Raw genomic sequence first — 25,965 nt, 5'->3', positions numbered from 1 at the left:
CTATTTACACATTTCTGTATCTCTCTTCACTTCTTAACAATTGAGTTTGACTTTTCCTTTTAAAGGTCTTTCAATACCTAATATTTAGTGCTCAGTTTGAGAGGTTTTCCAGACACTTTAAAGTTTGCTAAAAATACTAATATTAACTGTCTTGGGGCACCTGGGCGGCTCGGTCAGTTAAACATCCAGCTTCGGCTCAGGTCATGATCTCATGGTTTATGAGTTGGAGCCACATTGGGCTCTCTGCTGTCAGTGCAGAGCCTGCTTCGGATCCTCTGTCCCCCTCTCCTTCTTCTCCTCCCCCCGCTCACTCATGTGCAAACGTGCACATTCTCTCACACACTCTCTCTCTCAAAAAAATAAACTTAAAAAAAAAAAACTGTCTCACTTTTCCTTCTAATCCTCTCACATACCCCAATATAACCTATGTATGTCTGGTTGAAATTACTAATCAGTTCCTCCCTGATGGTCAGTAACAGTTCCTTTTTTTTTCCCCTGTCTTTTTTTTTTTTTTTAAGCTCTTTTATTTTTCTGTATCACTTATTCCAGGAACTTGGATTGCTCTGAAAAAAGGTTGGGTATGCTATTTCTGGTCAGCGTGGTAGAGCATGCTTTTTACAACATCCAGGCATGAACATTTAATTGGCCCCAACAGCTAAAGGAAGGCCTTGGGAAATTCTAGTTTTCTTAGAACTAACCGGGCAATGGATTGAAATTTCAACATTTCCTTTTACTTACAGTTTAAAACCTTGTGCGTGTGTGTGCGCACACACACACACACACACACACAGCCTTGAATTCCGTTCCTCTGTTTATTTACGACTGTGCCTTAAATACACTTGGTCTCTTGCTTGTATGTAATACTTTGCCGCTCACCTTTGTATAAATATCCACCCACAAAACCCACGTCTACACTTTTTAATTTTCAAAAAGGAGAGAGAAAAGATGAGAGAACGAAAGGGAGGGAGAGAGAGCAGGATGACCCATGGGGACAGAAGGACAAGGGGTGTAGACTGAGTGAAAAGTGCCGCTGGCCCCTCTGCAACACGACTCGCACACTGACCAGCTCATCCCTTCGTGAAAACGGATGGACTCATTCAGCTGCCCTCTTTCATCCCATCCTGTTTGCAATGGTGCTCATTCATGTAACAGCTGCTCAGGGTTGGCGGCCCAGTGTGTGAGGGGTACTCAGAATAGAAAAGTGGCCCTTTTCAAGGATGACTGCACACATCAGGCATTATCACTACTCAGTCCCTTAAATAAGTGTCGTTCACAGTTTAGTACAACGCAGGTGGAGAAAAAGGAATAGGAAAATGAGTAAATGAATATGTCAGATGTCCTCCATTCTCAGCTTTTCTTTCCAGAAGGTCTATCTGGGGACCGTTTGCTGTGACCATAAACTCCTGAACACTTGCCTTGAACATGAGCACTCGAAGAGAAGAATCCCAGGAACGGGCCATCGTCAGAATAGCCGCGCATTTACCAGACCTCATTGTCTATGGAGACTTCTCTCCAGAGCGACCCTCTGTGGATTATTTTGATGGAGTCCTGATGTTTGTTGATATTTCAGGCAAGCACAAAGGGAATCTTTCATGTGGGTGGACGCACAGCTCGATTGCAGAGTGGGGTGGCCCATTTTGAGCTTTTGCACTATTAATGGATATCACTACGGAGAAAACAGGAGGGAGAGGGACAGCCTGTGTACCTGGCCCTCCTGTCTTCCCTTACCCAACACGTCCAGTCATGGGAAAACCTTTGAGATGCCCCAGTCCCATGCCTGGAACTTTAGACTCCAGTGTCCCGACAGCACTGACTCTAGTCCCCAAGCCCCATACATATCCCAGGCAAACTTGACCTCAGGAAATGGTCCTCCAGATGTTGTTTACATCTTAACGGTAAACTGGTCACCTCTTCAGAAGTGTTTACATGTTGTGTGTTTTCAATACCATGGGATGGAAGTTCTAGACCAGCTAAGGGAATTGTGGCCATCCCTGTGCAAGGTGAGAAATTTGGAGGCAAGAGGTAGCTGGCATCCTTCCCTGACCCCTAAGATAATAAGCATAGACAAGGGGGGCTGCTGACGATCACTGAGAAGAAACCTTGCCCATTCTTAAGAGCTGGAGCCCAGTGCTCTCCAATGAGTTCCTCTTGTCTTGCCTCTGTCTGGTTCCTCCAGGCAGCCTAGGAAACTAGGTGGACATTTCTTACAGGTTTTACTGCAATGACTGAGAAGTTCAGCACAGCCATGTACATGGACCGAGGGGCTGAGCAGTTGGTGGAACTCCTCAACCACTACATAAGCGCGATAGTCGAGAGTAAGTGTCCCCACGGGTTTCTGACTTACGTATGTTTAATTCATTGTTTCCCTGTGGTTTTTTTTGGTGATAGCCTGACAGAACACTTACCTTTATTTTCCTCATGAAATGTGTATGAAACCAGTCTTTTTTTGGAAACTAACATCGTGCAAGTGAAGGAACGTGATCAAACCTCACTAACACAGACTGAGGGACAGAATGTTTTGGACCAGTTAAAACACTGAAATAGAGATTACCTTTAAAGAACTTTAGTTATATTCAATGACTCAAAAAAAGCGAGCATTGACATAAGCCCACCGTAGTCATTAAGAGAATGTTGTATGAACAGGTGAGTGATTTATAACTCACTTATTAGTGCTTTGTCTTCTAATGATGGAGTCGGAAGCACTTACAACTGACTTTTCAACCTCTGCCGGCCATCTTGTGTGTATTCTTCATTTGAGCTATTCATGAAGCAAAAAGTCTTACTCCATTAAGGTAAACTCAGGGTCTAGTCTTACTGGGCTCTACGTTCTCCAGCATTATCTTTTTTTTTTTTTAATTTTTTTTTCAACGTTTTTATTTATTTTTGGGACAGAGAGAGACAGAGCATGAACGGGGGAGGGGCAGAGAGAGAGGGAGACACAGAACCGGAAGCAGGCTCCAGGCTCTGAGCCATCAGCCCAGAGCCTGACGCGGGGCTCGAACTCACGGACCGCGAGATCATGACCTGGCTGAAGTCGGACGCTTAACCGACTGCGCCACCCAGGCGCCCCACTCCAGCATTATCTTAATGGCACCCAACTAGACCAAAGTTCATGTTCCTTAAGAGCAGAAACTGTATCTACTTCCTGTTTGCATCCCACTCAGCACAACGGTGCTCAACAAATTTGTGACACACACACAGAAGAAAAAACAATGCCCACGTCTCTTGTAAAGCCTACGTAAACAAAATGCAAGTTGGTAATAACACCCAAGCTGACCGTAGTTGTGCTTTTCCAGTTTCCTGATTCTCACTGCAATGCGGAGTCCTGTCATTCCTCCACTTGCCCATGCCACTCGAGCGTTCCATTGATCAGGAGAAAGCACTCCATTATCATGGGCATAGCTCACTGTCTTCAGACCTCACCAGAAACCCCACCTGCCTTCCTGTCTCTTCCCATTCACAGAAACAGACCACGTACTAGTCTCGTTCCGTGTGCATTCTACAGTTGAGGAAACACCTCAGCGGGTCTAAGTGACTTGTTTCAGGCATCTTTAGCATGAGTTTATACTCTGAACTAATGTTCTCTTGAGCTAATTTCTATTCCACGGATGAAGAATGAATTCTTACTAGCTTTAAGGAATTGGAGTTTGATTCACCTTGTTTTGTTCTTTTCTCAGAAGTGTTGATTTTTGGAGGAGACATCTTAAAATTTGCAGGTAGGGGGGCTCACGGAGATGGGAGGGGTAAGGAAGGAATGGTGAGGTGCGCCTTGAGGAATGTTTGAAGAGTGTCTACGCAGATTTCAGACACAACAGTCTGAATCCCCAGACACAACTGATCCCCAGGGCAGGGCGGGGCAGGAGCCCTCCATGTATCTGTCTCTTCAAGGTGATGCACTACTCGCCCTGTGGAAGGTGGAGCGAAGGCAACTGAAAAACATTATCACGGTGGTAATTAAATGTAGCCTGGAGATCCACGGATTGTTCGAGACTCAGGAGTCCGAAGAAGGCCTGGATGTCCGAGTCAAGATAGGTAAGCTTTGAGAAAGGGGAGACGCTAAAGCAATTGGGACATGGGTGCTGACCCCTAAGGAAACTCTCTCCCCAAGAGAAGACATAGAATGGGGTGGAACACACTGTCATGTCTTGAACTTGGGAATTAAGCTAACCAGAATGAGTTTTGGCTACCTCATTTACCCCTTAGAACTTGGGCTAATCTTAAGATCTACCTCAGAGGCTCTTACGAAAAGTAAATTGAAATAGTTAGTGTAGTACCTGGCACAGCATAACCACTCCATGAAATACTCTTCATTATTACCATTACTATTGTTTTCAGGTCTTACCGCTGTCAGTGATAGTCATTTAAAAGAACTATGTATCACTTATTTTATTTTATTTTTTATTTTCTTAAATTTACATCCAAATTAGTGAACTACGTATCATTTATAGTTGATACGTTCATACGTACATTTTGTGTACCTGTCACATTTTTGCAACATTCTGTCTTTTGTGGCTCTGGTACCAAAACCTTTAACTCTCAACTTAAAAACAGAGGGCGCGTTGTTGGGATGGGACACCTGACTGTCAAAATACCTACTCCTTTTCTCCAACCTTTTCCCCTCTGGCTCTTGCCTGAGATTCAACCTTGAGGGTTTCTTTTTTAAAAAAAAATTTAGCGGGGTGGTGCCTGGGTGGCTCAGTCGGTTGAGCATCCGGCTTCGGCTCAGGTCACGATCTCACAGTTCGTGGGTTCGAGCCCCGCGTCGGGCTCCGTGCTGACAGCCCAGAACCTGGAACCTGCTTCAGATTCTGTGTTCCCTCTCTCTCTCTCTCTGCCCCTTCCTTACTTGTACTCTGTCTCTCTCTCAAAAATAAATAAACATTAATTTTTTTAATGTTTGTTTATCTTTGAAGTAAAATTTTTTTAATGTTTATTTATTTTTGAAGGAGAGAGAGACAGAATATGAGGGGGAGGGGCGCAGAGAGAGAGAGGGAGACACAGAATCTGAAGCAGGCTCCAGGCTCTCAGCTGTCAGCACGGAGCCCGACGCAGGGCTCAAACCCACGAACTGTGAGATCTCGACCTGAGCCGAAGTTGGATGCTTACCCAGCTGGTCCGCCCAGGCACCCCTGGTTTCTTTTTCAATGAAAGCCTCAATCTCTGATAAAATGCAAATCCTCTCCAAAAGGAATTACTAAAGTTGTTCTCTGCTGTTCTTAAGTACAAATACATTGAAGAAAGGAAAATAACTTTGGGGACTGATCAGGCCTTCTAGAGAGTTAAGTGTCAAGGAAAGGCGAAAAGTAGTAGCTGACTTTCTAGCCGTGGGACAAGAGAGGAGCTTTGGAAGGTCTGGGCCCACAGAGGCGTTCTCGGATTCCTGCGTCAAGTTTCAGAACCTCCGTTTTGCTCGGAGGTCGATTCTGACTGTTCCAAGAACCAGCGCTGCTGGGGAATAACCCGGAAATTCTTGTGCGGGCCTTCTTGCCAGGACTGGCTGCTGGCCACATCACCATGCTGGTCTTTGGAGATGAGACACGCAACTTCTTTCTGGTGATCGGTCAGGCGGTGGACGACGTGCGCCTTGCCCAGAACTTGGCACAGATGAACGATGTCATTCTGTCACCAAACTGCTGGCAGCTCTGTGACCGGAGCATGATCGAAATTGAGAGGATTCCGGATCAGAGAGCAGTTAAGGTAGGTGCGATTCTGCTGCTTGTAGAAAGTTCCATCGGTCTGTGCCAGGGCTGTCTCCGCCCCCCCCCCGCCCCCGCCCATACCACCCCGTCAGGAAGACCACTGGGAAGGCTGGTCCCATGAAGCTCCTGGCCTGGAGACTCTCGGATGCGTCAGCCTGAGTTACACTTACAGGCTTCAGGCCAGGAGCCAAGGCCCGGCGTTCAGGAGGAAATGATTAGGTTTCTCTGTGCTAAGGATGCGGACTTTGGGTGTGGAGGCCTGTGGTGTGCCAGTGCCCTTGCTTAAGGAACAGGAAGGGTCCCCTGCCGACCTAGGAGCAGAGGGGTGTCGTTGGAGGTGTCGCTACTCAGCACCCTCCTAACTCAGGGCGAGGGATCACTGAGGGGGAGGGGTGGAGGGAGAGGGGCAGCCCTTTAGTGAGGGAAGAGAGACGCCCTACAGCCCTGCCTCGTAGCAGACACTGCGGTGAAGCTGAAGACCAACTATAAGCAGAATTGTCCTTGGGATATGGTCACTCAGCGACACTGGACGTTGAGCGTGTGTAGCAGGGAGGACAGCCGTGCCACCAGCCGCACCAGGAATGGATGCAAGGCCAACGGAGAGGAGGGGGAGGGTCCGGGTAGCTGCTGGCCAAGGGGAGAGACTCAACTACACTGTGCATCGCTCTACGGCCCTCACACCGTCACTCCTCCCGCGTTGTCCCCCGGGATGCGTGACCGAGCTGGCTCACGGTGCCCCGTTCCCCATCTAACGCCATCGTTCCTTAAGAATACCCTTAGAAATTGTTTTGCTTTAATTTAATTTATTTATTTGAGAGAGAGAGAGAGAGAGAGAGAGAGGAAGGGTGAGTGGGGGAGGGGAAGAGAGAGAGAGATTCTTAAGCAGCCTCCACACTCAGCGCAGAGCACGACTCGGGGCTCGATCCCATGACCCCGGGATCATGACCTGAGCCGAAATCAAAAGGTCGGACGCTCAACCAACCAAACCACCCAGGCGCCCTGGAATTGTTTCCATTTTAATTAAGTTTAGACGTGCAGAGAAGTTCAAAATTAATAGTTTCCGTATACCCCTTCCCCAGCTTCCCCAAACATGAGCATCTCTCATCATCAGAGTGCAGTTGTCGAAACCAGAAAACATGAACATCGGTGCAATACTATTCTCTACTTGAAGGCCTTACTTGGACCTCACCGGTTTCCCGCTAATACCCTAGGTGCAATGTTCAGGTTTCTCTTCACGATCTCGCACTGCATTTCGTTGTCATTTTTACGGAGTCTCCTGCAGTCTCTAACAGTTCGATGTTTCCTGGCCGTTATGTGACCTTGACACCTAAGAAGAGTATTGGCCACTTTGTTGAATGTCCCTCCCTTTGGTTTTGCCTGACACTTTCTCATTATTGGACTAGGGTTGACTCACATGGGGCGGGAGACAAGAATACTACAAAAATGAGGTTGTACCATTCTCCATGTATCGTACCAATAGGGTTCTTGATCCTGGTATGAATCTTCTTACTGGTGATGCTCCCCACTACATTTGTGGGCATCAGCCCCCTATGTCCTTTTATACTTAGAAGAAAGAAATGATACATAGTTTTGCCGGGTTTTACTTAAATTGAAATGTTACGAAGGAAAAAAAAAAAAAGAAGGAAATTCTAAGAGTGGGAAAGCACGCGGGTGAGCCCCCTGGTGGGGCCTTCTGTATATACACTGAAGATTTGAGATCTTAAGGACTAGTCAGAGAGACTTTTAGTGTGATCGTATCCAAATTATAGATCTCGGTTGTCTCGGTATGCCAGTCTCCATTTACCATGTCCATTTTAAGAGCATACTCCCTGCCCTTTGTGCTGAGCAATTATATTCAAAGGACCAGAAAATCCTCAGAATAACCAAAAAACTTCTCTTTTTTTCCTTCATTTAGGTGAATTTCTTAAAGCCGCCTTCTACTTTTAACTTTGATGAATTTTTCACCAAGTGTATGACTTTCATGGATTATTACCCTTCTGGTGACCATAAAAGTGAGTACGCTCCATGGACAAGAGCCTTGGCCTCTACCAGTGCTCAGTAGGGTCTTAACCAATGCCAAGGGCTCTATTATAAGCGACCGGCCTCCTCAGTACAGCTCCCAGTGGCCCACAAAGGGGACCTTCCTCCCATTCCTCATGACCGTGATTCCAAGTATAACCCTCCTCAGGCCGTCCATCTCTGCTTTGGCAACGACTCTTCTCCCTTATCTTCTAAACATGTACAAGTCTGCCGCATGATAAAAGGAAAAATAAAACTTCTATAAACCCTACTTTCTGCTCCTAACTTTCACCACCAAAGTTCTCAGAAGAGTGATCTGTATGTCTGTGCCTCCTCCTATCTTCTCATTTATTTATTCACCCAATAAACTTGGGTGAAAATTGCATGTGCCTCGGGGGCGGGGGGGGGGTACGTGTTCACCTCCTTTTCTGTCTTGAGCCCCTGACGTCTAGCTTCTAGCCACTTCTTCTGTCTACTGAGACTGTTTAGGTCAAGGCCACCAATGACCATCAAGCTTGCCAAAGCAGATGACCTCTCTTCAGGCCTCATCCTAGCTGGTTGGCCTTCAGTTACCCTCTTTTTATGGACATACCTTCTTCTCTTCCCTTGGGTTCCAGAATATTCTTTCCGTGTTTTGCTTTTACACCTTAAGCCACCTGTTTTCAGTGACTTTGCTTACCCTCCTTCCCATTCCTTAAATGTTGGTGATTCTAGAGATCTGTCCTTGACCCCCCTAGTCTTCTCTGCTCACATTTTGGAGACCTATTCTATGTATCCATGCTTAACTTCCCTAGGACTCCCAGCAGGCTGGGACTAGGGTGAGGAAAAAGAGAAGCCTAGGGCATGAAATTTAAGGAGGCACTACTCATGGTTTTGCAAGCTTCTTGCCCCACATGAGACCCAGCCCCAACTGCCGGAATTCAGCCCAGACTTTTGTCACGATTTCTAGACTCCTAAAAATACTGCCCATGGGTCATCTTCACTGGATGTCAAACAGGTACTCCAACGTTAACACGTTGTTAAAAAATGGTTAAAGAGGACAATCTGGGTGATGCAAACAAACTTCAATGCTTCGTGAGGTGTGGACAGTCTCCTTGTGGAGACCCGCAAAATGGGGTGGAAGGCAAGAAACTTTTATAAGAGAAAGAATAAAGGACAAGGAAGTGACAGACAGAAAATATCTGACGGGGGTGGGGGGGCGCATAGTCAACCTCGTTTAGGGTGAGAAGACCAAGAGTTGGCTTGGCATTTGGGGATTGCTTGGCATTTGGGGAAGACCAAGAGTTGGCTTGGCATTTGGGGATTGCCTGGCTAGACAGACTGCATTTCCGGTCAAGTGGGGCATTTCCGGGGACTTGAAAGGTCTGAAGTTTCAGTCTGCTGACGTGGTGCCACAGGCTGGAGCAGCTCCATCTTGGGCCTAGAAATGTAGGTCAACAAGGTCTGAACACTGAGCCGCTTACCTTTCCCTAGGTATCGTTTCTTCCTCCAAACCAGAAACTTCAGAAACATATTTTCTTTAATCATTTTGAGTTTATTTGTTTATTTTGAGAGAGACAGAGACAGCGTGAGTAGGGGCAGGGCAGAGAGAGAAGGAGAGAGAGAGAATCCCAAGCAGGCTCTGCACTGTCCTAGCAGAGCCCGATGCGAGGCTCAAACTCACAAAAGGGCAAGATCGTGACCTGAGCCGAAACAGAGTCGGACGCTTAACCGACTGAGCTATCCAGGTGCCCCAGAAACATCTTTGAATCAGCCTTCTTTTTCATCATCTACATCCGGGTCATAAATATTTTGAACATCACGAGTAGTAGATTGTACTTGTACTAAGCTGTACTATGTAATGGGGCAGGAGGTGGGGTAGGGGGGAAACGGTAGGAAAATTGACCAGGAAAGGCCAAGAACCCAAAATCTCCAGAGATGGAGAAAGTCCAGTGATACTCCTCAAGCTTTACCTCATCCCATCTCCCAGATCTTAATGGTGCCTTCAGTAAAGGGCTCCTTCAGGCTTGATTTTGGGCTTTGCTGTGTCACAATACAATTCTGATACTAACCACCTGGACTCGGCACAGATTTCATGGGTTACGTTCTCTCCAAGACTCTCCTCACTTCAGACACCAGCAGCAAGCTCCGGGGTCACCAGGCCACCTGCACTTCTGACCAACTGTCTATAAACCTCCAGTGCTCCCAATAATTTACTGGCGTGACTCACAGATCTTAGGTGCTATGCTTATGATTTTAGTTTTATTGTAAAGGACACAAATCAGGACCAGACAAATCAAGAGACACATAGGGTAAGATCTGGAGAGCCCCAAACATGAAGCCTCTGTGTCCTCAGGATATTTCACCCTCCCTGTACATCATTGTAGGATTACCAACCAAAGACAGCTCACCCAAGCTTTGGGTGTTCAGTTTTTATTGGGGTTTTATTAAGAATGCATGGTTGATTGAATCATCGGCCATGTGGTTAAACTCAACCTTCGGCCCCCTTGCCCTCTTCAGGGGTCAGAGGTCAGGCTCATATCACATGGCTCAAAGTCCCCACCCTTTCCTCACATGGTTGGTGTTTCCACCACAACTAGCCCAATCCTGAGGCCTCATTAGCATAAATTCAGCTGTGGTCCAAAGGGCCCACCATGATGAACAAAGACAATCCCATTACTTGAAAAAGTCCAAAGAGTTAGAAGTTACTTCCCAGGTACCAGGAACAAATACCAGACAAAGTCTTTATTTTACTACAGGCACACATACCTCTCCATAACCATTGCCACTACAGTAGCCTAGACCTTTATAATTCCTGCTCCCTTGCCTCTCTCCACAGTCTGTTTCATATCATTTCTTCTTAATTTCCAGTACTCACATGGGATTCCAGCCAGACTAGAATCTTTACCACAATTCCTTCTTTTGTCCAGAAGATATGGGCTTTTGTTTTTTGTTTTGTTTTTGTTTTTTTAAGTAGGCTCCGTGGAGCTCAACATGGGGCTCAAACTCAAGACCCTGAGACCAAGAGTCCCATGCTCTGCTGACTGAGCCAGCCAGGTGCTCCCTAGAAGATAGGTTTTATCTTGTCAATGGCAGGTCTGATTCTTTTGTGCTATTGAAGGAGAAAATGCAATAATTTTCCCCCATTGGTTTGCTATGTACTTAATTTAACAAAATTCAAGAATGGCTCGTACTCAGTCTATCTCTCTCTCTCAAAAACAAAATAAAATTTTTTTTTTTAATTAAAGGGAAAAAAAAAAAGAATCCTCATTGGATTTCCCTTGGTTCTTCTTGGCTGCTAGGTATCCCAGAGTCCCCTGACTGAACCATAAAGACCACTGTCCGAGGGAATGGGGACTAGGAGACTCCGGTCCCCAGCACTGCAGACCACACTTCCTTTTCTGACCCTGCCCCTCCTTCTGCTCTCTTAGACCTCCTGAGGCTTGCATGCATGCTGGAGTCCGATCCTGAGCTAGAGTTGTCCCTCCAAAAGTATGTGATGGAAAGCATATTGAAGCAGGTACTTTCGCAGTTTAATTTATTGGCTTTTGGGGTGTCAGGGATCCTGGACAACTGGAAAGATCAAGAAGACCAGTAGCTAGTAAAATATTTCACTGAACTAAAAAGAGATGGGGCCAACGTTCTCCATGCGTAGGTGACTATCACATTGGTTTTTCAGATCAGGATACTTTTAAGAGTTAAAGGAGACATTGTTCACTATGAGTTAAAGAGTTAAAGAGTTAAAGTCACCCTTTCTATATGCCAGTTAGCAGAGAGATCTCAAGTGAATTCACATTGGTACCATGTTTCTCCAAGTCACTTACCTTAGATCTTGAGCTTCGAGAGTTAACAATGCAGGCAATGAGAATGCCCAGAACTACCCCCACCCCCTAAAATTTTCCCTTTGTGTTCGCTTAGATCTGGGCTCTCTTAAATGTATTAATTCACGTGAATTAGAACTCTCTCGCCACTCACCATATGCCACGCATTCTGCTATTTCGTGTATTTATTCTTCACAATTCTTGCCAAATATCTTTATTCTCATTTTACATGTGAGAAAACTGAGACCCAGAAGGATACCAGGAACTTTCCTAAGGTTATAAAGTAAGAGACACAGCCAGGGTTTGAGACGTAGCCATTGGTTTGCCATGCACGTAACTTAACAAAATTCAAGAATCGTGATAGGCAGGCATGATTTGGGAACACTCTCCTTTCCCCGGGCTTGTGGTGGATGGGCGTGGACGGAAGAGGGGAGCCGAATGACATATATACCTCCCCAGAGACACAGGGGCGTGTTGTCACTGGAACATCGGACTAGGAGCCCGGAGATTTGGGTTCTGTGTGACCCTGGGAAACTTAACATTATTTCTCCACGTCTCCGTTATCTAATCAGTAAAGAGAGGACCATAATGCCTATTTTATCTCATTTGAGGATAAGGTGGGGTAGGATGTGAAAGTATTCCTGAAGGTCCCAGACCGTGAACGTACCAGGTTGGATTACATAATAGGCTGTTCTTATCCCTAAATTGTAAGGGAGCCAAAAGGAACAGTGCTTGTCTCTGTTATTGTGACGGCTCCTACTGGCCCTAGGGAGCTAGCCGTTGGGGCAAGGATGTGGTTGCTGGCCAAAAATGAGCAAGTCTGTGAATTCACGTTGAAAGAGATTTTGATAGAGCAGATCTCCATCTGCTCCACTTTGGGCTGCCTCCGCCATGTTGTACGTCGTGCGTTCCGGTAACTTCAGCTCCCCAGAGGATCGCAAAAGGCCAGCGGCCTTCTTGGGGGTGGGGTTGCAACAAAGAATCCACTGCCAAGGATCCGGGCTAAAGAAAGCCGCTCTCAACTCTGCAGATCGATGACAAACAGCTTCGGGGTTACCTGTCGGAGCTTCGCCCTGTGACCATTGTGTTCGTGAACCTGATGTTTAAGGACCAAGACAAGGCAGAAGTCATCGGCTCAGCCATCCAGGATGCCTGCGTGCACATCAATTCTGTCCTGAGGGTCTCCCGAGGCCAAATCAACAAAGTCTTCATGTTTGACAAGGTAACTGTGAACTGAGGGGCGGAAACCTACCAATAAGTTAAAGTTGGCATTCACACCTATGGACGTTGGTGAGAGGGAGAGAACAGACACTTCTCACCTAAAAATATCTGTCTCTATTTGGACTTCTAGAAATAGCTTGTATGGTGGATAGGGCCCTTACTGCTTGCCACCCATTGTTCTCAATACTTTACACGCATTAACTCATTTCCTCCCGCGGGACAACTCTAAGAGGTAGGTGCGGTTGTTGTTGTCCCCATTTAACAGATGAGCATCCTGAGACAACGCGAGATTCAGTTTTGCTCATGATCATCCCGTTAGTAGGTGGTGGGCCGGATTCGAGCCCAGGCAGTCCGCCTCCCCGGTCTCTGCCCTCAAGCACTGTTGCCCGACTAGCTCTTGCCATGTGCACATCTCCAGCCCAGCGTATAAGGCATCTCCTGGGGACTTTAGGTCACGTGTCTGGTAACTTTCACGCTCCAGAAGCCTGTTTCCAATATTCCCTACCTGCCGCGTCTACACCTCCAGTTCCCCTTCCAGCTTCAGCAGGGGGAGGGAGGCTGAATGGGGTGGAGGGGCACCTGTAGCTTCTGGGTGTTTGGTGTTTTTTTTTAAGTTTATTTACTTATTTTGAGAGGGAGTGTGTGTGAGTGGGGAGGGCCAGAGACAGAGGAAAGGAGAGATTACCCAAGCAGGCTCGAATGTCAGCGCGTAGCCCAAGAACTCACAAGCCGTGAGATCGTGACCCGAGCTGAAATCAAGAGTTGAACACTTAATCAACTGAGCCATCCAGGTGCTCCACTTCTGGATATTTTTAATCTGCTCCTTTAAAAAAATTTTTTTTAATGTTTATTTTTGAAAGAGAGAGAGAGAGAGAGAGAAAGTGCAAGCAGGGGAGGGGCAGAGAGCGAGGGAGACACAGCCTCGGAAGCAGCCTCCATCCAGGCCCTGAGCTGTTAGCACAGAGCCCCATGCAGGGCTTGAACCCACAAACTGTGAGATTATGACCTGAGCCGAAGTCGGATGCTTAACAGAGGTGCCCCTTTTAGTCTGCTCTTAATAGGTTCAGAGAAAAACGATGTGGTTACCAAATTACCACGGAAGTGCTAGGAGAATTGATTCCCCATCTCAAGTTTTTGCATCATAAGAGCAGAGCACTAAGTCACTGCCCCACATTCACTCATTCACTAATTTGAGAGCATTTATTGAGCATTTGGTAGAAAGGGTTACCCTGTAGTCTTTGCACAGACCTGAATCAGGGCTTCCTTTATCCCATCAAGATAGAACCCAGCGCCAACTGGGATCTGACCCTTAGATTCTTTTTGGAGAGGGTTAAAGAAATCGAGGTGTTCTCTTTTGCATTTCATCAGGATATGTCACGTATACAGACTGAAATTTGTAGCCCATCATCCTTTAATTATTATGTTCTTTTCTTATAGACAACAGCATCTGACGCAGGTAATTGTTTAAGTGATTGATACTAGCATTGCAAAGCTTCAGAGTTTAATGTCTGCTTGGAACAGTTAAGTCTATGCCAAGAAAAAGCACTCTCAGTTTAAGCCATTATCCCTAAGAATAATAACAATATCTGAAAAGAACTTTAGAGTTCACAAAGTATAACTGTATACCAAGTTTACATTATAAATGTATATAATGTTTTATATACACTTACATATATAACATTAAGTTTATAAAAGTGTATATACTGTAAGGTATATATTTGGGGCGCCTGGGTGGCTCAGTCGGTTGAGCGTCCAGCTTCAGCTCAGGTCATGACCTCACAGTCCGTGGGTTCGAGCCCCACGTCAGGCTCTGTGCTGACAGCTCAGAGCCTGGAGCCTGCTTTGGATTCTGTGTCTCCGTCTCTCTCTGCCCCTCCTCTGCTCATGCTCTGTCTGTCTTTCTCTCTCTCTCTCAAGAAATGAATAAACATTAAAAAATACAAATAATAAAGTCTATATTCTATACAAAATACAGAATACACGTAATATACTATGTAGAGTATACACATGCTTTAAAGTAGTCTGCAAAGTTATACATGTGTATGTGTATATACATAGAACCCTCATTTTAGGAGCCAGAGCGACCTTCGCAGGTCTATGTCATATCCATTTGCAGATCGATAAACTGAAGTTCGCTGCGCGTAATTGACTTATCCAAGTTCCCACACTTGTGAAGCGGCCTGAGAACACAGATTTTCTGACTGCAGAGCGGGTGCCTTTTCCACTGCTCTGTGCTGTTTTCTCAGATTTAAACTTAGCAGCGCGTAGTGTAAGACCTTGGCCGCAGGGGGGAGAGACAGGTGGGTGCCCACAAATAGCCCAGCACAACCCATTGTCTCTGGAGAAAAGCAAGCCCTCCTCAGGCTAGAAGTCAGAGGACGTTTACTAAAAATAAAATAGATGTGTGAGAAATCACGATCAAGGGTGACTCAGAAAGTGAGTGTTGCTGCCCTCCTTCCAGTAGCCTTCTGGCTGGTTCAGTTAAAATTTTTTTTTTTAATGTTTTTTAAAATTCATTTTTGACACAGAGACAGAGCATGAGCAGGGGAGGGGCAGAGAGAGAGGGAAACAGAATCCGAAGCAGGCTCCAGGCTCTGAGCTGTCAGCACAGAGCCCAACGTGGGGCTCGAACCCACGAGCCACGAGATCATGACCCGAACCCAAGTGGGTTGCTTCACCCACTGAGCCACCCAGGCGCCCCTGGCTGGTTCAGTTGAAAGATGGCCCTCCGCCAGCTGTGTGTGCTGACTCTCTCCCTCACAGGGCTGCTCCTTCCTCTGTGTCTTTGGTTTCCCTGGGGAAAAGGCTCCTGACGAGGTCACTCATGCCTTGGAAAGTGCTATGGATATATTTGACTTCTGCTCTCAGGTTCACAAAATCCAGTGAGTGTTGATCCTGTTCCCATCTGGTGGACCCTGACCTTTTCGTAGCACGTGGGGAGATAGCACAAACGGTCAGGGGACAGGAGGGTAGGAGAGGGCTGTCGTTGACTGGAAGCCCTTCTGTTCGTACTCATTCCTCGGGGCCAACCCAGCCGTGATGCAGCCATAGAGGGATGGTGAAGGCAAAATGCAGAAAAGGACACTCTTAAAAAGTCAAGACATAGCAGGTTTGCAAGAAAACCTACTTGGGTTGCCTGTCTATGCTCTGGCTTCTTGGTAGAGGTTGAACTCCCAACACCATATGGAAGACTTGAGTTGATTTTGAAAAAAAATTGTAAGCTTATTTATTTATTTTGAGAGAGTGAGTGGGGGAAGGGCAGAGAGAGAGAGAGAGAGAGAGAGAGAGAGAGAGAGAGAGAATCCCAAGCAGGCTCTGTGCTGACAGTACGGAGCCTGATGCGTGGCTCGAACCCACAAACCCTGAGATCATGACCTGAGCCAAAACCAAGAGTGGGACCCTTAACTGACTGAGCCCACCCAGGTGCCCCTTGAATTGATTTTTTTCCTTCACATTTATTTATTTTTGGGAGACAGAGAGAGACAGAGCATGAGCAGGGGAGGACAGAGAGAGAGAGGGACACAGAATCCAAAGCAGGCTCCAGGCTCTGAGCTGTCCGTGCAGAGCCCGACGCGGGGCCCCAACCCAGGAATCATGAGATCATGACGTAGGCCGAAGCCAGACGCTTAACCGACTGAGCCACCCAGGTGTCCCTTGAGTTGATTTTTAATAACTGAGAGATGCAGTGAGTCCTTGGGTTGGAAATTTATATACTGATCCGATCTCAAGATGATCCACTCACAGTTAAGCTGTTAAGAAGGTCAGGTTTAGCATCCCCAGCCCGGGCTGCCTAAGAGCCCAGGCCCTCAGGTTTGCCTTGCCCGAGCACCCCAATGTCCCCAACTCGGGGCTCTACTTTAACAGGTACCACCCCCCTGGCTCTAAGCATTTCTGCCACGTCAGCCCCTCGTCATCCACCTATGCAGCCACCCTCATGTATTAACTAAGCTAGCTTTTGACGGCCACACACTACATCTGAGTTCCTCCATGGCTTTGTTCTTTCTCACCGTAACAAACATCGTTGAGTTGGTTACAATGCTTACAGTGTCACTCAGCAATTCAAGTCCACCTGCGGGGGTGAGAGGTTATTTTCCAGAAAAGTGGCTCAGATGGGTATTGAAAAATAGCAGGAAAGGGAAGTGATTTGTCACTTCTGAGAACTCAGTTGTGCGTCTCAAGCTGTGCCTCCTTCGCACGTCCGGGCCCTGGGCAGTCGCCCTATACTCCCCCCAAGGGAAGACAGTTACTTATCGAAACGCCTCCCTGCCCCCCTGCCCATTCCCCTGCCCTGTTCGTCATCGTGTCCCCAACCTCCCCACTTTCTCTCCGCTCAGTACCTTTCCCTTACAACTCTCTTGCTTTCTCCCCGGATGCCAGTACCGTTTCCATCGGCGTGGCCAGCGGGATCGTCTTCTGTGGAATCGTCGGACACTCTGTGAGGCATGAATACACAGGTGCGCTGAGCTAACTCCTCCTCTCTCCTCGCCTTGTCCTCCGGCCTTGGGGGCGGAAGGATAGCTAAGGAGACAGGGGCCCTGCCCTCCGAAAGCTTGGAGCCTTCCAGGAGGAGCCCAGCCACGTAGCTTTGCCCCTTGGCAGCTCGCTGCTTGCAAAGTGTGGGTTTCTGAGCTGTGCATGCGTATCAGAAATAAGGAGTCATTCGCGGGGATCTGTAGAGGTTGTAAGCGCATGGAATGAGGCCGCCTTTATAACCCTTTCCTGTGAACATTAGACAGTTACTCCTCGTAATTCCTATTAAAAGTCCCTAAAGAACATGCCACTTGGGGACAGTGTGTTCCAGATTGCATTCTGCTAGTTCAGTGGCTCCTTTCTCCCCCGCCTTTGCCCTCCTCCCTTCTGTTTCAGTGATTGGCCAAAAAGTCAACATAGCTGCCAGGATGATGATGTACTACCCAGGAACCGTGACTTGTGACTCCGTCACCTACAATGGCAGCAACCTCCCAGCCTACTTTTTCAAAGAGCTTCCAAAGAAAGTCATGAAAGGTGTTGCGGACCCCGGACCCGTCTATCAGTGTTTGGGACTGAATGAGAAAGTGTGAGTGTGGGGCGTTGATTTTGCGGTATTTTTTTTTTTAGTAAAGAAGTGGGAAAATTAGGATAGCGAAAACCATCAGTCACCCGTGCCCGATTTGAACGCAATTTATGAAACTGAAACCGATTCCTTCCCCGGAACGAGGCCCAGATTTCCCAAATCCTTCGTCCTTCTCTATCTTACTGATAGTATAGCATCACGATAGTGGTATGAGCCCATCCTGCCCTCACTACTGATAATCTAAGGGTGATTCTTCAAAGGTGGTGCAAACTGAACAGAGAACCCCTCATTTGAGTATCTTTTGGGGCCCAGATGGACACAGCGGCCAACCATTAAGTATTTACTGATCGTACCAACTATCTGCCAGGCTTGGATGGGGCTAAAAGAGTGTGAGATATTTTTCCTCCTCTCGGTCTTTAGTGAAATCTGTTCCCCAGAAGCCCAGCTTAGATACGTAGGGATCCCCTTGGAACTTAAAGTCCTTCAGCGGCTTCCATTTTCATGATAATGTTCAAATCCCTCAAAATGACATACAACCATCTGCCTTTCCAACCGTATCTCCTCCTGTGCCCTCTCCTCTGGGCTGTCTAAATAGAGTGTCCTCCCCATCCCCCCCCCCTTGTCTACTGGGACAACCACAGTCAACTTAGCATTTTCCTCCTCTCTGTAACTCTAGCACATACCCATCACGATTGCTGATCTGATACACATTATGAGCTTTTTGATGATAGTAGCTATTTCCTGTTCATTTTTAATACTCCCAGGGCTTGGCACATAGTAGGCACTCATTAATAACAAGTAAATGAGTAATACGGAAAGTGGAAAGGTATTTATTCTTTATATTAGCGAGCTAGAATCTAGGTCTTAAAGGATCATATAACAGTACCAGGGCTGCAGTTGGTTCAAGGAGTCTTTATTATTCATCTTTGTATTCCCAGGGTTCAGCACTGTACTTGGCATGCATAGACCATCAATAAAATGCTGTGTGAATAAGTGAATGAATACTACTAATTTTTTTGTGTGAGTCCTTATTAAGTGTTAGGCGCTTTACCTCAAAATACGTAATTTATTCTTAGTACCAGCCACATCAGGGAGACGCTATTATTGTCTCCACTTTATAAATTTAAGAACTGAGAAATTCAGGACCATCTCGTCCCAAAGGCTGCCCTCCTCCTAGTTCTTCTATACCGTTTCTGCAGATGAGATAGTGTCGAAATGCACATACAAATACGAACAGGCCTGGGTCCTGCCCTGAAAGTTCACAATTTAATGGGGAAGACCAACATATACAATATGCCCCGTGAGCTGTGTATTACGCGGAAGTTGGTACGTGCTATAACAGAGACGTAACACAACGGTATGGCAGTGCAGACAAGGGGATGGTCCACTTGACTAAAAAGTGGACCACTTTCCTTCAAGAAACAGTAGTGCGCAGTGGGCAAGCGTGTATACACTGGCCTGGTTATAGATACTGATTCTGTCAGTATTCTCCGTTCCTGCCACCACTCCCCATGGGATCTCGGGCAAATTAAACGCTCTGCATCTCAATTTCCTCATTTGTAAAAGGGATATAATCGTACCTTCTTCATAAGGTTTTTGTCCGGGGTAAAGGGTGATACGCGGGCGGAGGACTTGAAACCGTGCCAGGCACACAGCATGTGCTCACCAAATCACCGCCTGGGCACTTGGTGGAATTTTCTATATTTCCGGGTTCTCTAACATCTTTTCTTTTCTTCTCTTCAGCATGTTTGGTATGGCATACCTCATCTGCAACAGAAATGAGGGCTACCCTTTGCTGGGTAGGTAGTAAGCCGTGCTTTTTAAGCTTCTTTACTGAACTGTAACAAAACATACAGAAAAGTATACCAGCGTTAAGCGTGCCTCCTAACGAATGATCACAAAATGGGCGTGATTACCTTCCAAGCGAAGAAATGGAAAAATAGATTCCTGTGTGTGTCTTTTGGCGAGCACACGTACGTGTTTCTGTTGAGGTTTGGGAGATGGTTTGGGAGATGATACCAAATAATTGTCCAAAATGGTTGTATTTACTTATATGCTGACCCACGGTGTTAGGGGAGTTCCTCATCCTCACCAACAACTTCATAATTTTAATAACTCTGTTGGGTGTGTGGTAGTGTCTCACTGTGATTTCCATTTGTGCTTCCCTGATACGGCTGAGTTCCTTTTTCATATATTTGTTGGCCATTTGGGCATCATCTTTTATAAAGTGTCTGTACAAATCTGCTGCCTATTTTCCAGTTGGGTTGTATCTTTTAGATCTGTTGGCATTTTTTGTATATTCTGGACACGGGTCCGCTGTCGTTTGTGTTTCTTGTACGTAACTCCTCCCATCCCGTGCTTGCCTTTTCACCCTGTTAGTGATGTGTTTGAGGAACAGAATATTGTATTTTAGTATAATCTAGGTTATATAAATCTGGTCTTTGACAGTTAGTGCTTTTGTACACTGTTTAAAAGTTTTCCATCACCCCAAATCGTGAAGATCTACTTTTGAATTGTGAAGACCTTCCAGAAACTTTGTTTTTACCTTTTACATTTAGATCTATGATCTATCTGGCAATGGCAGTGATGTTTTTGTGATTCTTGGTGACAGGAAGCGTATCAAGAGACAGCTAACTTGAGACGAGATTAGACAGGGAAGGGGGCCTAAAATGAGGTAAGGATACACCCTCTGGGGGAAGAGACCGTCATGAAGATAGGCCTGTGGAATCTGAAGACAGCCATTTCTAGGAACACTTGTAATTTTCTTCTGTTAGATGAACATCCCTAAAAGTATCATCGTAAGTTAAATCCTGGTCCTAACTGTGTTAGGACAATCAGGAGGAGGCTCTGTCCCACACTTTGAGGGGGGATATCAGGACAGAATCTTGATTTCAGCAGAGCAGAAAGAAGGCAGCAGTTCCAGAACTGAAAAGGGTACTTGGATCCTCAGTAGTGTGTTTTTCAGAGTCTAATCACTTCTTGTAAATACAGATTCCCAGACGCTTGAAGGCTGGAGAGGAGAAGGAATGCTCACTCTCACCCTCCTCCGAGGCCTTACTGCCCGTCCTACCATATGATTGTTGTCACGGCGACTGACAGCAAATGGAAGTCCTAACCCCCTTGTATAAGACCAAGGACTCCATCCGACCGCCATAGCAGGCCACATTGGCACAATCTGCTTATGTTTCCCAATCTGGTCTGGGCGCCTCTTTGCCCTGATTCCATCGCTGTGAGGTAAAGATCAAGCCCACACAACCTTTCCTTATCGCTCTAGCCAAAAAGAAACTTGTCAGAGGTGAGGACTATAGGAAATACCCTTTTTTTTAAACAAGAGTTCCTGAAAATGAAATCGTATATGCTAACAGCATAGATGTTAACCAACCTATACTCAAAAAGTGTCCCAGATATTAGGGCCTCGTTGGGAGAGAAACAAGGTGACGTGACTTTTCTGAGTGACCTCCGTGAGGTTCAGGCCAAAGAAGAGTGTGACGCATCTCACAATACTGAAGTTCAAATGCATTTTCAGAGAGGGAACGTTTCCCCCAAATGAAGCAGTGAAATCTGCAGAGTGGCTCTCGCTGAATCGCCCAGAAATTTGCCTTATCACGTAAACAGTCGGCTGCTTTGTATAAAACATCTAAGCTTATGGGGCGCCTGGGTGGCGCAGTCGGTTAAGCGTCCGACTTCAGCCAGGTCACGATCTCGCGGTCCGTGAGTTCGAGCCCCGCGTCGGGCTCTGGGCTGATGGCTCAGAGCCTGGAGCCTGTTTCCGATTCTGTGTCTCCCTCTCTCTCTGCCCCTCCCCTGTTCATGCTCTGTCTCTCTCTGTCCCCAAAATAAATAAACATTGAAAAAAAAATTTTTTTAAACATCTAAGCTTAGAGTAATCGTCCTGGTTTTCGCTAGACGTTAGATAACACCGGGCTATGTGTTTGCTCTGTGAAGGGGTCCAAAATGGTCCCACCCCCACCCCCGCCAGCAGTGACCAATCCAGCAAAGAAGAAAGAACCAGCCCTGAAAGGTTCCCAAAATTGTGGGCTGAGTTTCAGATCTCAGGCAGGCTTCCTATTACATATATTTAAAAAGATGTAAGAAACACACGCCGAGCATGTGTTGAGTTTCACAATCAGAAAAAGACTATATTTTATAATGTAGGTTGTTCCTGTGATAGAAATAATCTACACATGACTTTTGAAAGCAAGTTGAATTTTCTTAGTACGGATAATGTTTCCAGTAGCCCTGAGATAAGGATCATTTCTCATAGAAGAGAGCAAGTTTCTTTCACAGAAGTAGGAATAAAAAATGTTTTCCATAATTGTTTAACGTGGGAACCCTAATTTAATAAATTTATTTCCCAATGTAATAATCTGTAGATTACTTCTCATGTGCTATAGAGGAAAAGAAAAAGGAAAAGAACACAAGCGCCAGGGTCAGACAACCCTGGTTTAATTCTGGGTTGTGTAATCCAAGCAGTTTGCTACCTTAAATCTCCGTTTTCTACACTAAAATTAAATGGACGTTATAATGAGCGTTCTAAGAATACCTGGCCTCACAGCGTGTGGGGATCAGATAAGACTGTAACTAGAAAGCTCCAGAGAAAGGTTTCAAAAATTGTTAAAGTGCACAGTCTCTCAAGAAAGGTCATGAGCAATTCCATGGGAATTCTAAAGGTATTTGTAGGAGTGTGATCACTATGTGTTTTTTCTATATATGTCTCGACTACTTTATGTTGATTAGGTTTGCTCCTTTTTTAAAAAATGCAAATTACAGGACGTGATAAGGAGATCAAATACTTCATGTGTAGTATGAAGGAATTTTTGGTGTCCAACTGCAGCCGAGTCCTAATGTACGAAGGATTATCAGGATATGGAAAAAGCCAGATACTTATGGAAATTGAGTATCTGGCCCAAGGTGAGAACCACAGGTGAGTGTCTTGCCATGAGATACCTGATGTCCTTAAGAGTTTCACTTATTGTCATGTTCCGCTCCTCGATATAATTCGCCTTTTGTGAACTACCCACAGCCTATCAGTTCCTGGGTGCCATGCCCTCTGTACTAAATAGGTAATAGATGATAAACAGACTGAACTAAGAAAATGAGAAGGCGGGCTGACCCCTGGAGATCCTGATTTAATGCCAGGCGGGGCTTGGATATCAATATTTTAAAGCTTCCTAAGTAATCCCAGTGTGCGGACACTTTGAGAACTCCTGGCATGGACGTTGGGGGCAAGATCGGGTCAGGAGAACCAACAGAAATTTATCCAGCTGGAGATAGAGAATGATAGGCCTCTGGATTCTCTGTCCTTTGGAAGGCAGAGCTAATGTACTTATCTTACCCCGTTCATGTGTTTTCATACAAGAAATGTCACATGGCGCCTCACGGACAGCGTGATACTCAGTTGGTGACGGTGACTGAGGTGACGATGGTGTCTCATGTCCCTTCACCATCGGACCTCAAGCCTTTAAGGGGAATATGCTTAGAAACCTTACATTACCTGTATTTCTACTCTTTTTTCAATGTCAAGCCTGCGAAAGGCCAGTTTGTAAATATCTTTAACGTCGCTGGTTATTCCTAATAACCAGAAGACATTTATGTATTCATTCATGTATTCCGTCACTTATTGAGTACCTACTGTGTTCCGGGAACTGTTGAGGGCTGTATTTGTTTGCTAGAATTGTCATAACAAAGAACCACAAACTGGATGGCTTCAGGAGCAGAAATGCTTTGCCTCCGGGTACTGGAGGCTGGGAGTCGGAGACCGAGGTCGACAGCTGGGTTAGTTCCTGCTGACGGCTGTGAGGGACACTCTGTTCCATGCCTTTTCCCCTAGCTTCTGGTGGTTGGCTAGCAATTGTAGGCTTGTAGAAACATCACCCGATCTCTGCCTTTATATAGTGTTCTCCCTGTGCCTTGTCTGTGTCCAAATTTCCCCTTCTTAATTTTTTTTCAACGTTTACTTATTTTTGAGACAGAGAGAGACAGAGCATGAACGGGGAAGGGTCAGAGAGAGAGAGGGAGACACAGAATCTGAAACAGACTCCAGGTTCTGAGCTGTCAGCGCAGAGCCCGACGCGGGGCTTGAACTCACGAACCGCGAGATCATGACCTGAGCCGAAGTCGGACGCTCAACCGACTGAGCCACCCAGGCGCCCCAAATTTCCCCTTCTTATAAAGAAACTAGTCATTTTGGATTAGGGGCCCAATCTATGCCGCTACGTAACTGCTCACGGAAGAGGAGAGAGAGACGATGAAAATAGGATCGGTGAGGACGGTGATAGAGGTGTGCAACCGGAATACTGCAGAAGCTAGGACAAACCCAACCTTGTGTGTAACGCAGCCTTGGGGCTCCAGGAAAGATTTCCAGGAGGCTGCACCTGAGCTGAGATTTGCAGACAAGCAGGAGACGAGGGGTTACCAGGGGCTGTGAGGAGTGGTAGGCTTCCAGGCTGGGGAGAGAGCCCGCACAAAGGCACGGGGAGAAGAAACCACTCTGGGTGTTCAGGGAGGTCTCACCAGTTCGTTGGTAGAGGCTGGACTGCTGGGCAGAGTGGCAAGAAATGGCACACTGAGACCCGGGAAAGGCTTGTATGTCACAGAAAAGAAGCGTAGGCTTACACCTTTTGGCTGTGGGAGCCACGGAAGACTTGCAGATCGGAGAGAGAATTGGCATCGATCCCGTCACGTCGGGCTTCTGTAAAGGTGGTGCGTCGAATCACGGCGCTAGGCAAGGGTAGGAGCATGTTACTCAGCAGTGTGGGTGAAAGTCTGAGGGCCTAGAGCAAGGTGGTGGGAGTGGGGCCGTAGAAGAGGGCAGAGCCAGGGTCAGTTAGGAGGGCCCAGGGCCATAGCGGGATGAGGGGGTGTATCTGAAGCAGGAGTAACGAACAGCTTCCAGATAATATAGGCAAGTTCGGTTGTAACTGACTACGAAACACCGGAGCGTTCCTTCGTTCTTTCTCGTTTTCGAAACATACGCTGAAGAACTCTCTTCTGCCTCTTGGCTTTCTCACGCACAGGACTATCGCTGTCGCGTTGACTAAGATCAGCTTCCATCAAAATTTTTATACCATCCAGATATTCATGGCCACTGTACTAGGTCTCAATACTTGTAAACATTATAAAGAACGACAGACCAACCTTCAAAATAAAGTCAAGACACTGTTGGACGAGAAGTTCCACTGTCTTCTGAATGACATCTTCCACGTCCGGGTGAGTCACTAGATCTGACACCTGCAGGGAAGAGGGACAGGGCCCGCGCAGCGACCCCTGCCTGAGGTCTGATGCCGTAGCGTCTCTTTGCCGTTCATCGCCTTTTTCCTTTCTCATGTGGAGAATCTGGGTGATGAGGAGATGGTTCCCAAACGTCTTTGAATGAGCATCCCCCCTCCTGAGACATTGGAGGTATCTAGAAATACCATACTCAAAAAAATCCCAAACCCGCTGATTCGTTTTGCTCTCACCTTCCCATCGTAGCTACTCTGGACTAGCTGGTCCAGGAGACTGCCAGTGCAAAGACAGAGTATGCCCCGTGACTTCCTGTATCTTACTGGATTCAGTGACATCGCGTGTGACAGCCGGAGGGGGCGCCATGAATTAGCTAACGCATGAGGATTCGATGGCACAGAATGGGAAAGTGATTCGCCCCGAGTCACACAGCTAGCAGCGCCCTTTGCTATGTTCCCATACTTGATCTTCTCCTGATTCTTTGCACAGTTCCCCATTTCACGAGAGGTTTCCAAGATGACCACCTTCAGAAAGCAAAAGCAGTTGGAAGCACTGTTTATGAAGATCTTGGAGCAAGTAAGAGAGCTGTGGGTCGAGTCGGGGGCAAGGGCAACTGGGAGGTGGCCGGAGGGGTTCAGACGCCACCGGCAAAAGGCTTCGACCCGTGTGAGAGCTTTATCCTAACACAGCCCGCGTCTCGTTCTCCTTTCTTCCTTCCAAACCTCAAGTCAAGAGTCCGTTCAGAATTTAGCTGTGCTTGAAAAAGGTCCCTTTAACATTACTCCCGGGAGTCTGGCTTCTCCTTGAGACCAGCCCTTTTTTCTTCTCGCTCTGTGAGAGGTACACTATGGCCGAGGGGTCATGTGTGGAGGCTCCCTAGTCACGCTACCCACATTTGTTTTTTTTTTAAACAATTTTTTTTTAACGTTTATTTATTTTTGAGACAGAG

The 25,965-nt window shown here is 46.5% G+C and overlaps 1 protein-coding gene across 6 annotated transcripts in view; it reads left to right on the top strand.

Moving 5' to 3' along the window:
* ADCY10 (adenylate cyclase 10) overlaps positions 1 to 25,965 on the top strand; it is a 76,677-nt gene that overhangs the window by 4,867 nt on the left and 45,845 nt on the right. For 3 of the 6 annotated variants that reach the window (XM_045049450.1, XM_006942654.4, XM_045049447.1), the window contains 15 exons: positions 1,365 to 1,570; positions 2,211 to 2,315; positions 3,678 to 3,716; positions 3,889 to 4,032; positions 5,492 to 5,697; positions 7,615 to 7,711; positions 11,129 to 11,217; positions 12,549 to 12,740; positions 15,503 to 15,621; positions 17,117 to 17,193; positions 17,606 to 17,795; positions 19,536 to 19,591; positions 22,563 to 22,716; positions 24,809 to 25,001; positions 25,506 to 25,592. In XM_045049450.1, the coding sequence (XP_044905385.1) occupies positions 1,423 to 1,570; positions 2,211 to 2,315; positions 3,678 to 3,716; positions 3,889 to 4,032; positions 5,492 to 5,697; positions 7,615 to 7,711; positions 11,129 to 11,217; positions 12,549 to 12,740; positions 15,503 to 15,621; positions 17,117 to 17,193; positions 17,606 to 17,795; positions 19,536 to 19,591; positions 22,563 to 22,716; positions 24,809 to 25,001; positions 25,506 to 25,592 (1,896 nt within the window). In that variant the 5' untranslated portion in view covers positions 1,365 to 1,422. The remainder of the gene's footprint in view (positions 1 to 1,364; positions 1,571 to 2,210; positions 2,316 to 3,677; positions 3,717 to 3,888; positions 4,033 to 5,491; positions 5,698 to 7,614; positions 7,712 to 11,128; positions 11,218 to 12,548; positions 12,741 to 15,502; positions 15,622 to 17,116; positions 17,194 to 17,605; positions 17,796 to 19,535; positions 19,592 to 22,562; positions 22,717 to 24,808; positions 25,002 to 25,505; positions 25,593 to 25,965) is intronic. The other 3 variants (XM_045049448.1, XM_045049449.1, XM_045049451.1) reach the window with 2 other exon arrangements.

The sequence above is a fragment of the Felis catus genome, chromosome F1, assembly GCF_018350175.1.
Source record: "Felis catus isolate Fca126 chromosome F1, F.catus_Fca126_mat1.0, whole genome shotgun sequence".
NCBI classification, from domain to species: Eukaryota; Metazoa; Chordata; class Mammalia; order Carnivora; family Felidae; genus Felis; species Felis catus.
Note: the sequence above shows the minus strand (reverse complement) of the source record. Positions and strands in the feature narration are given on the sequence as shown.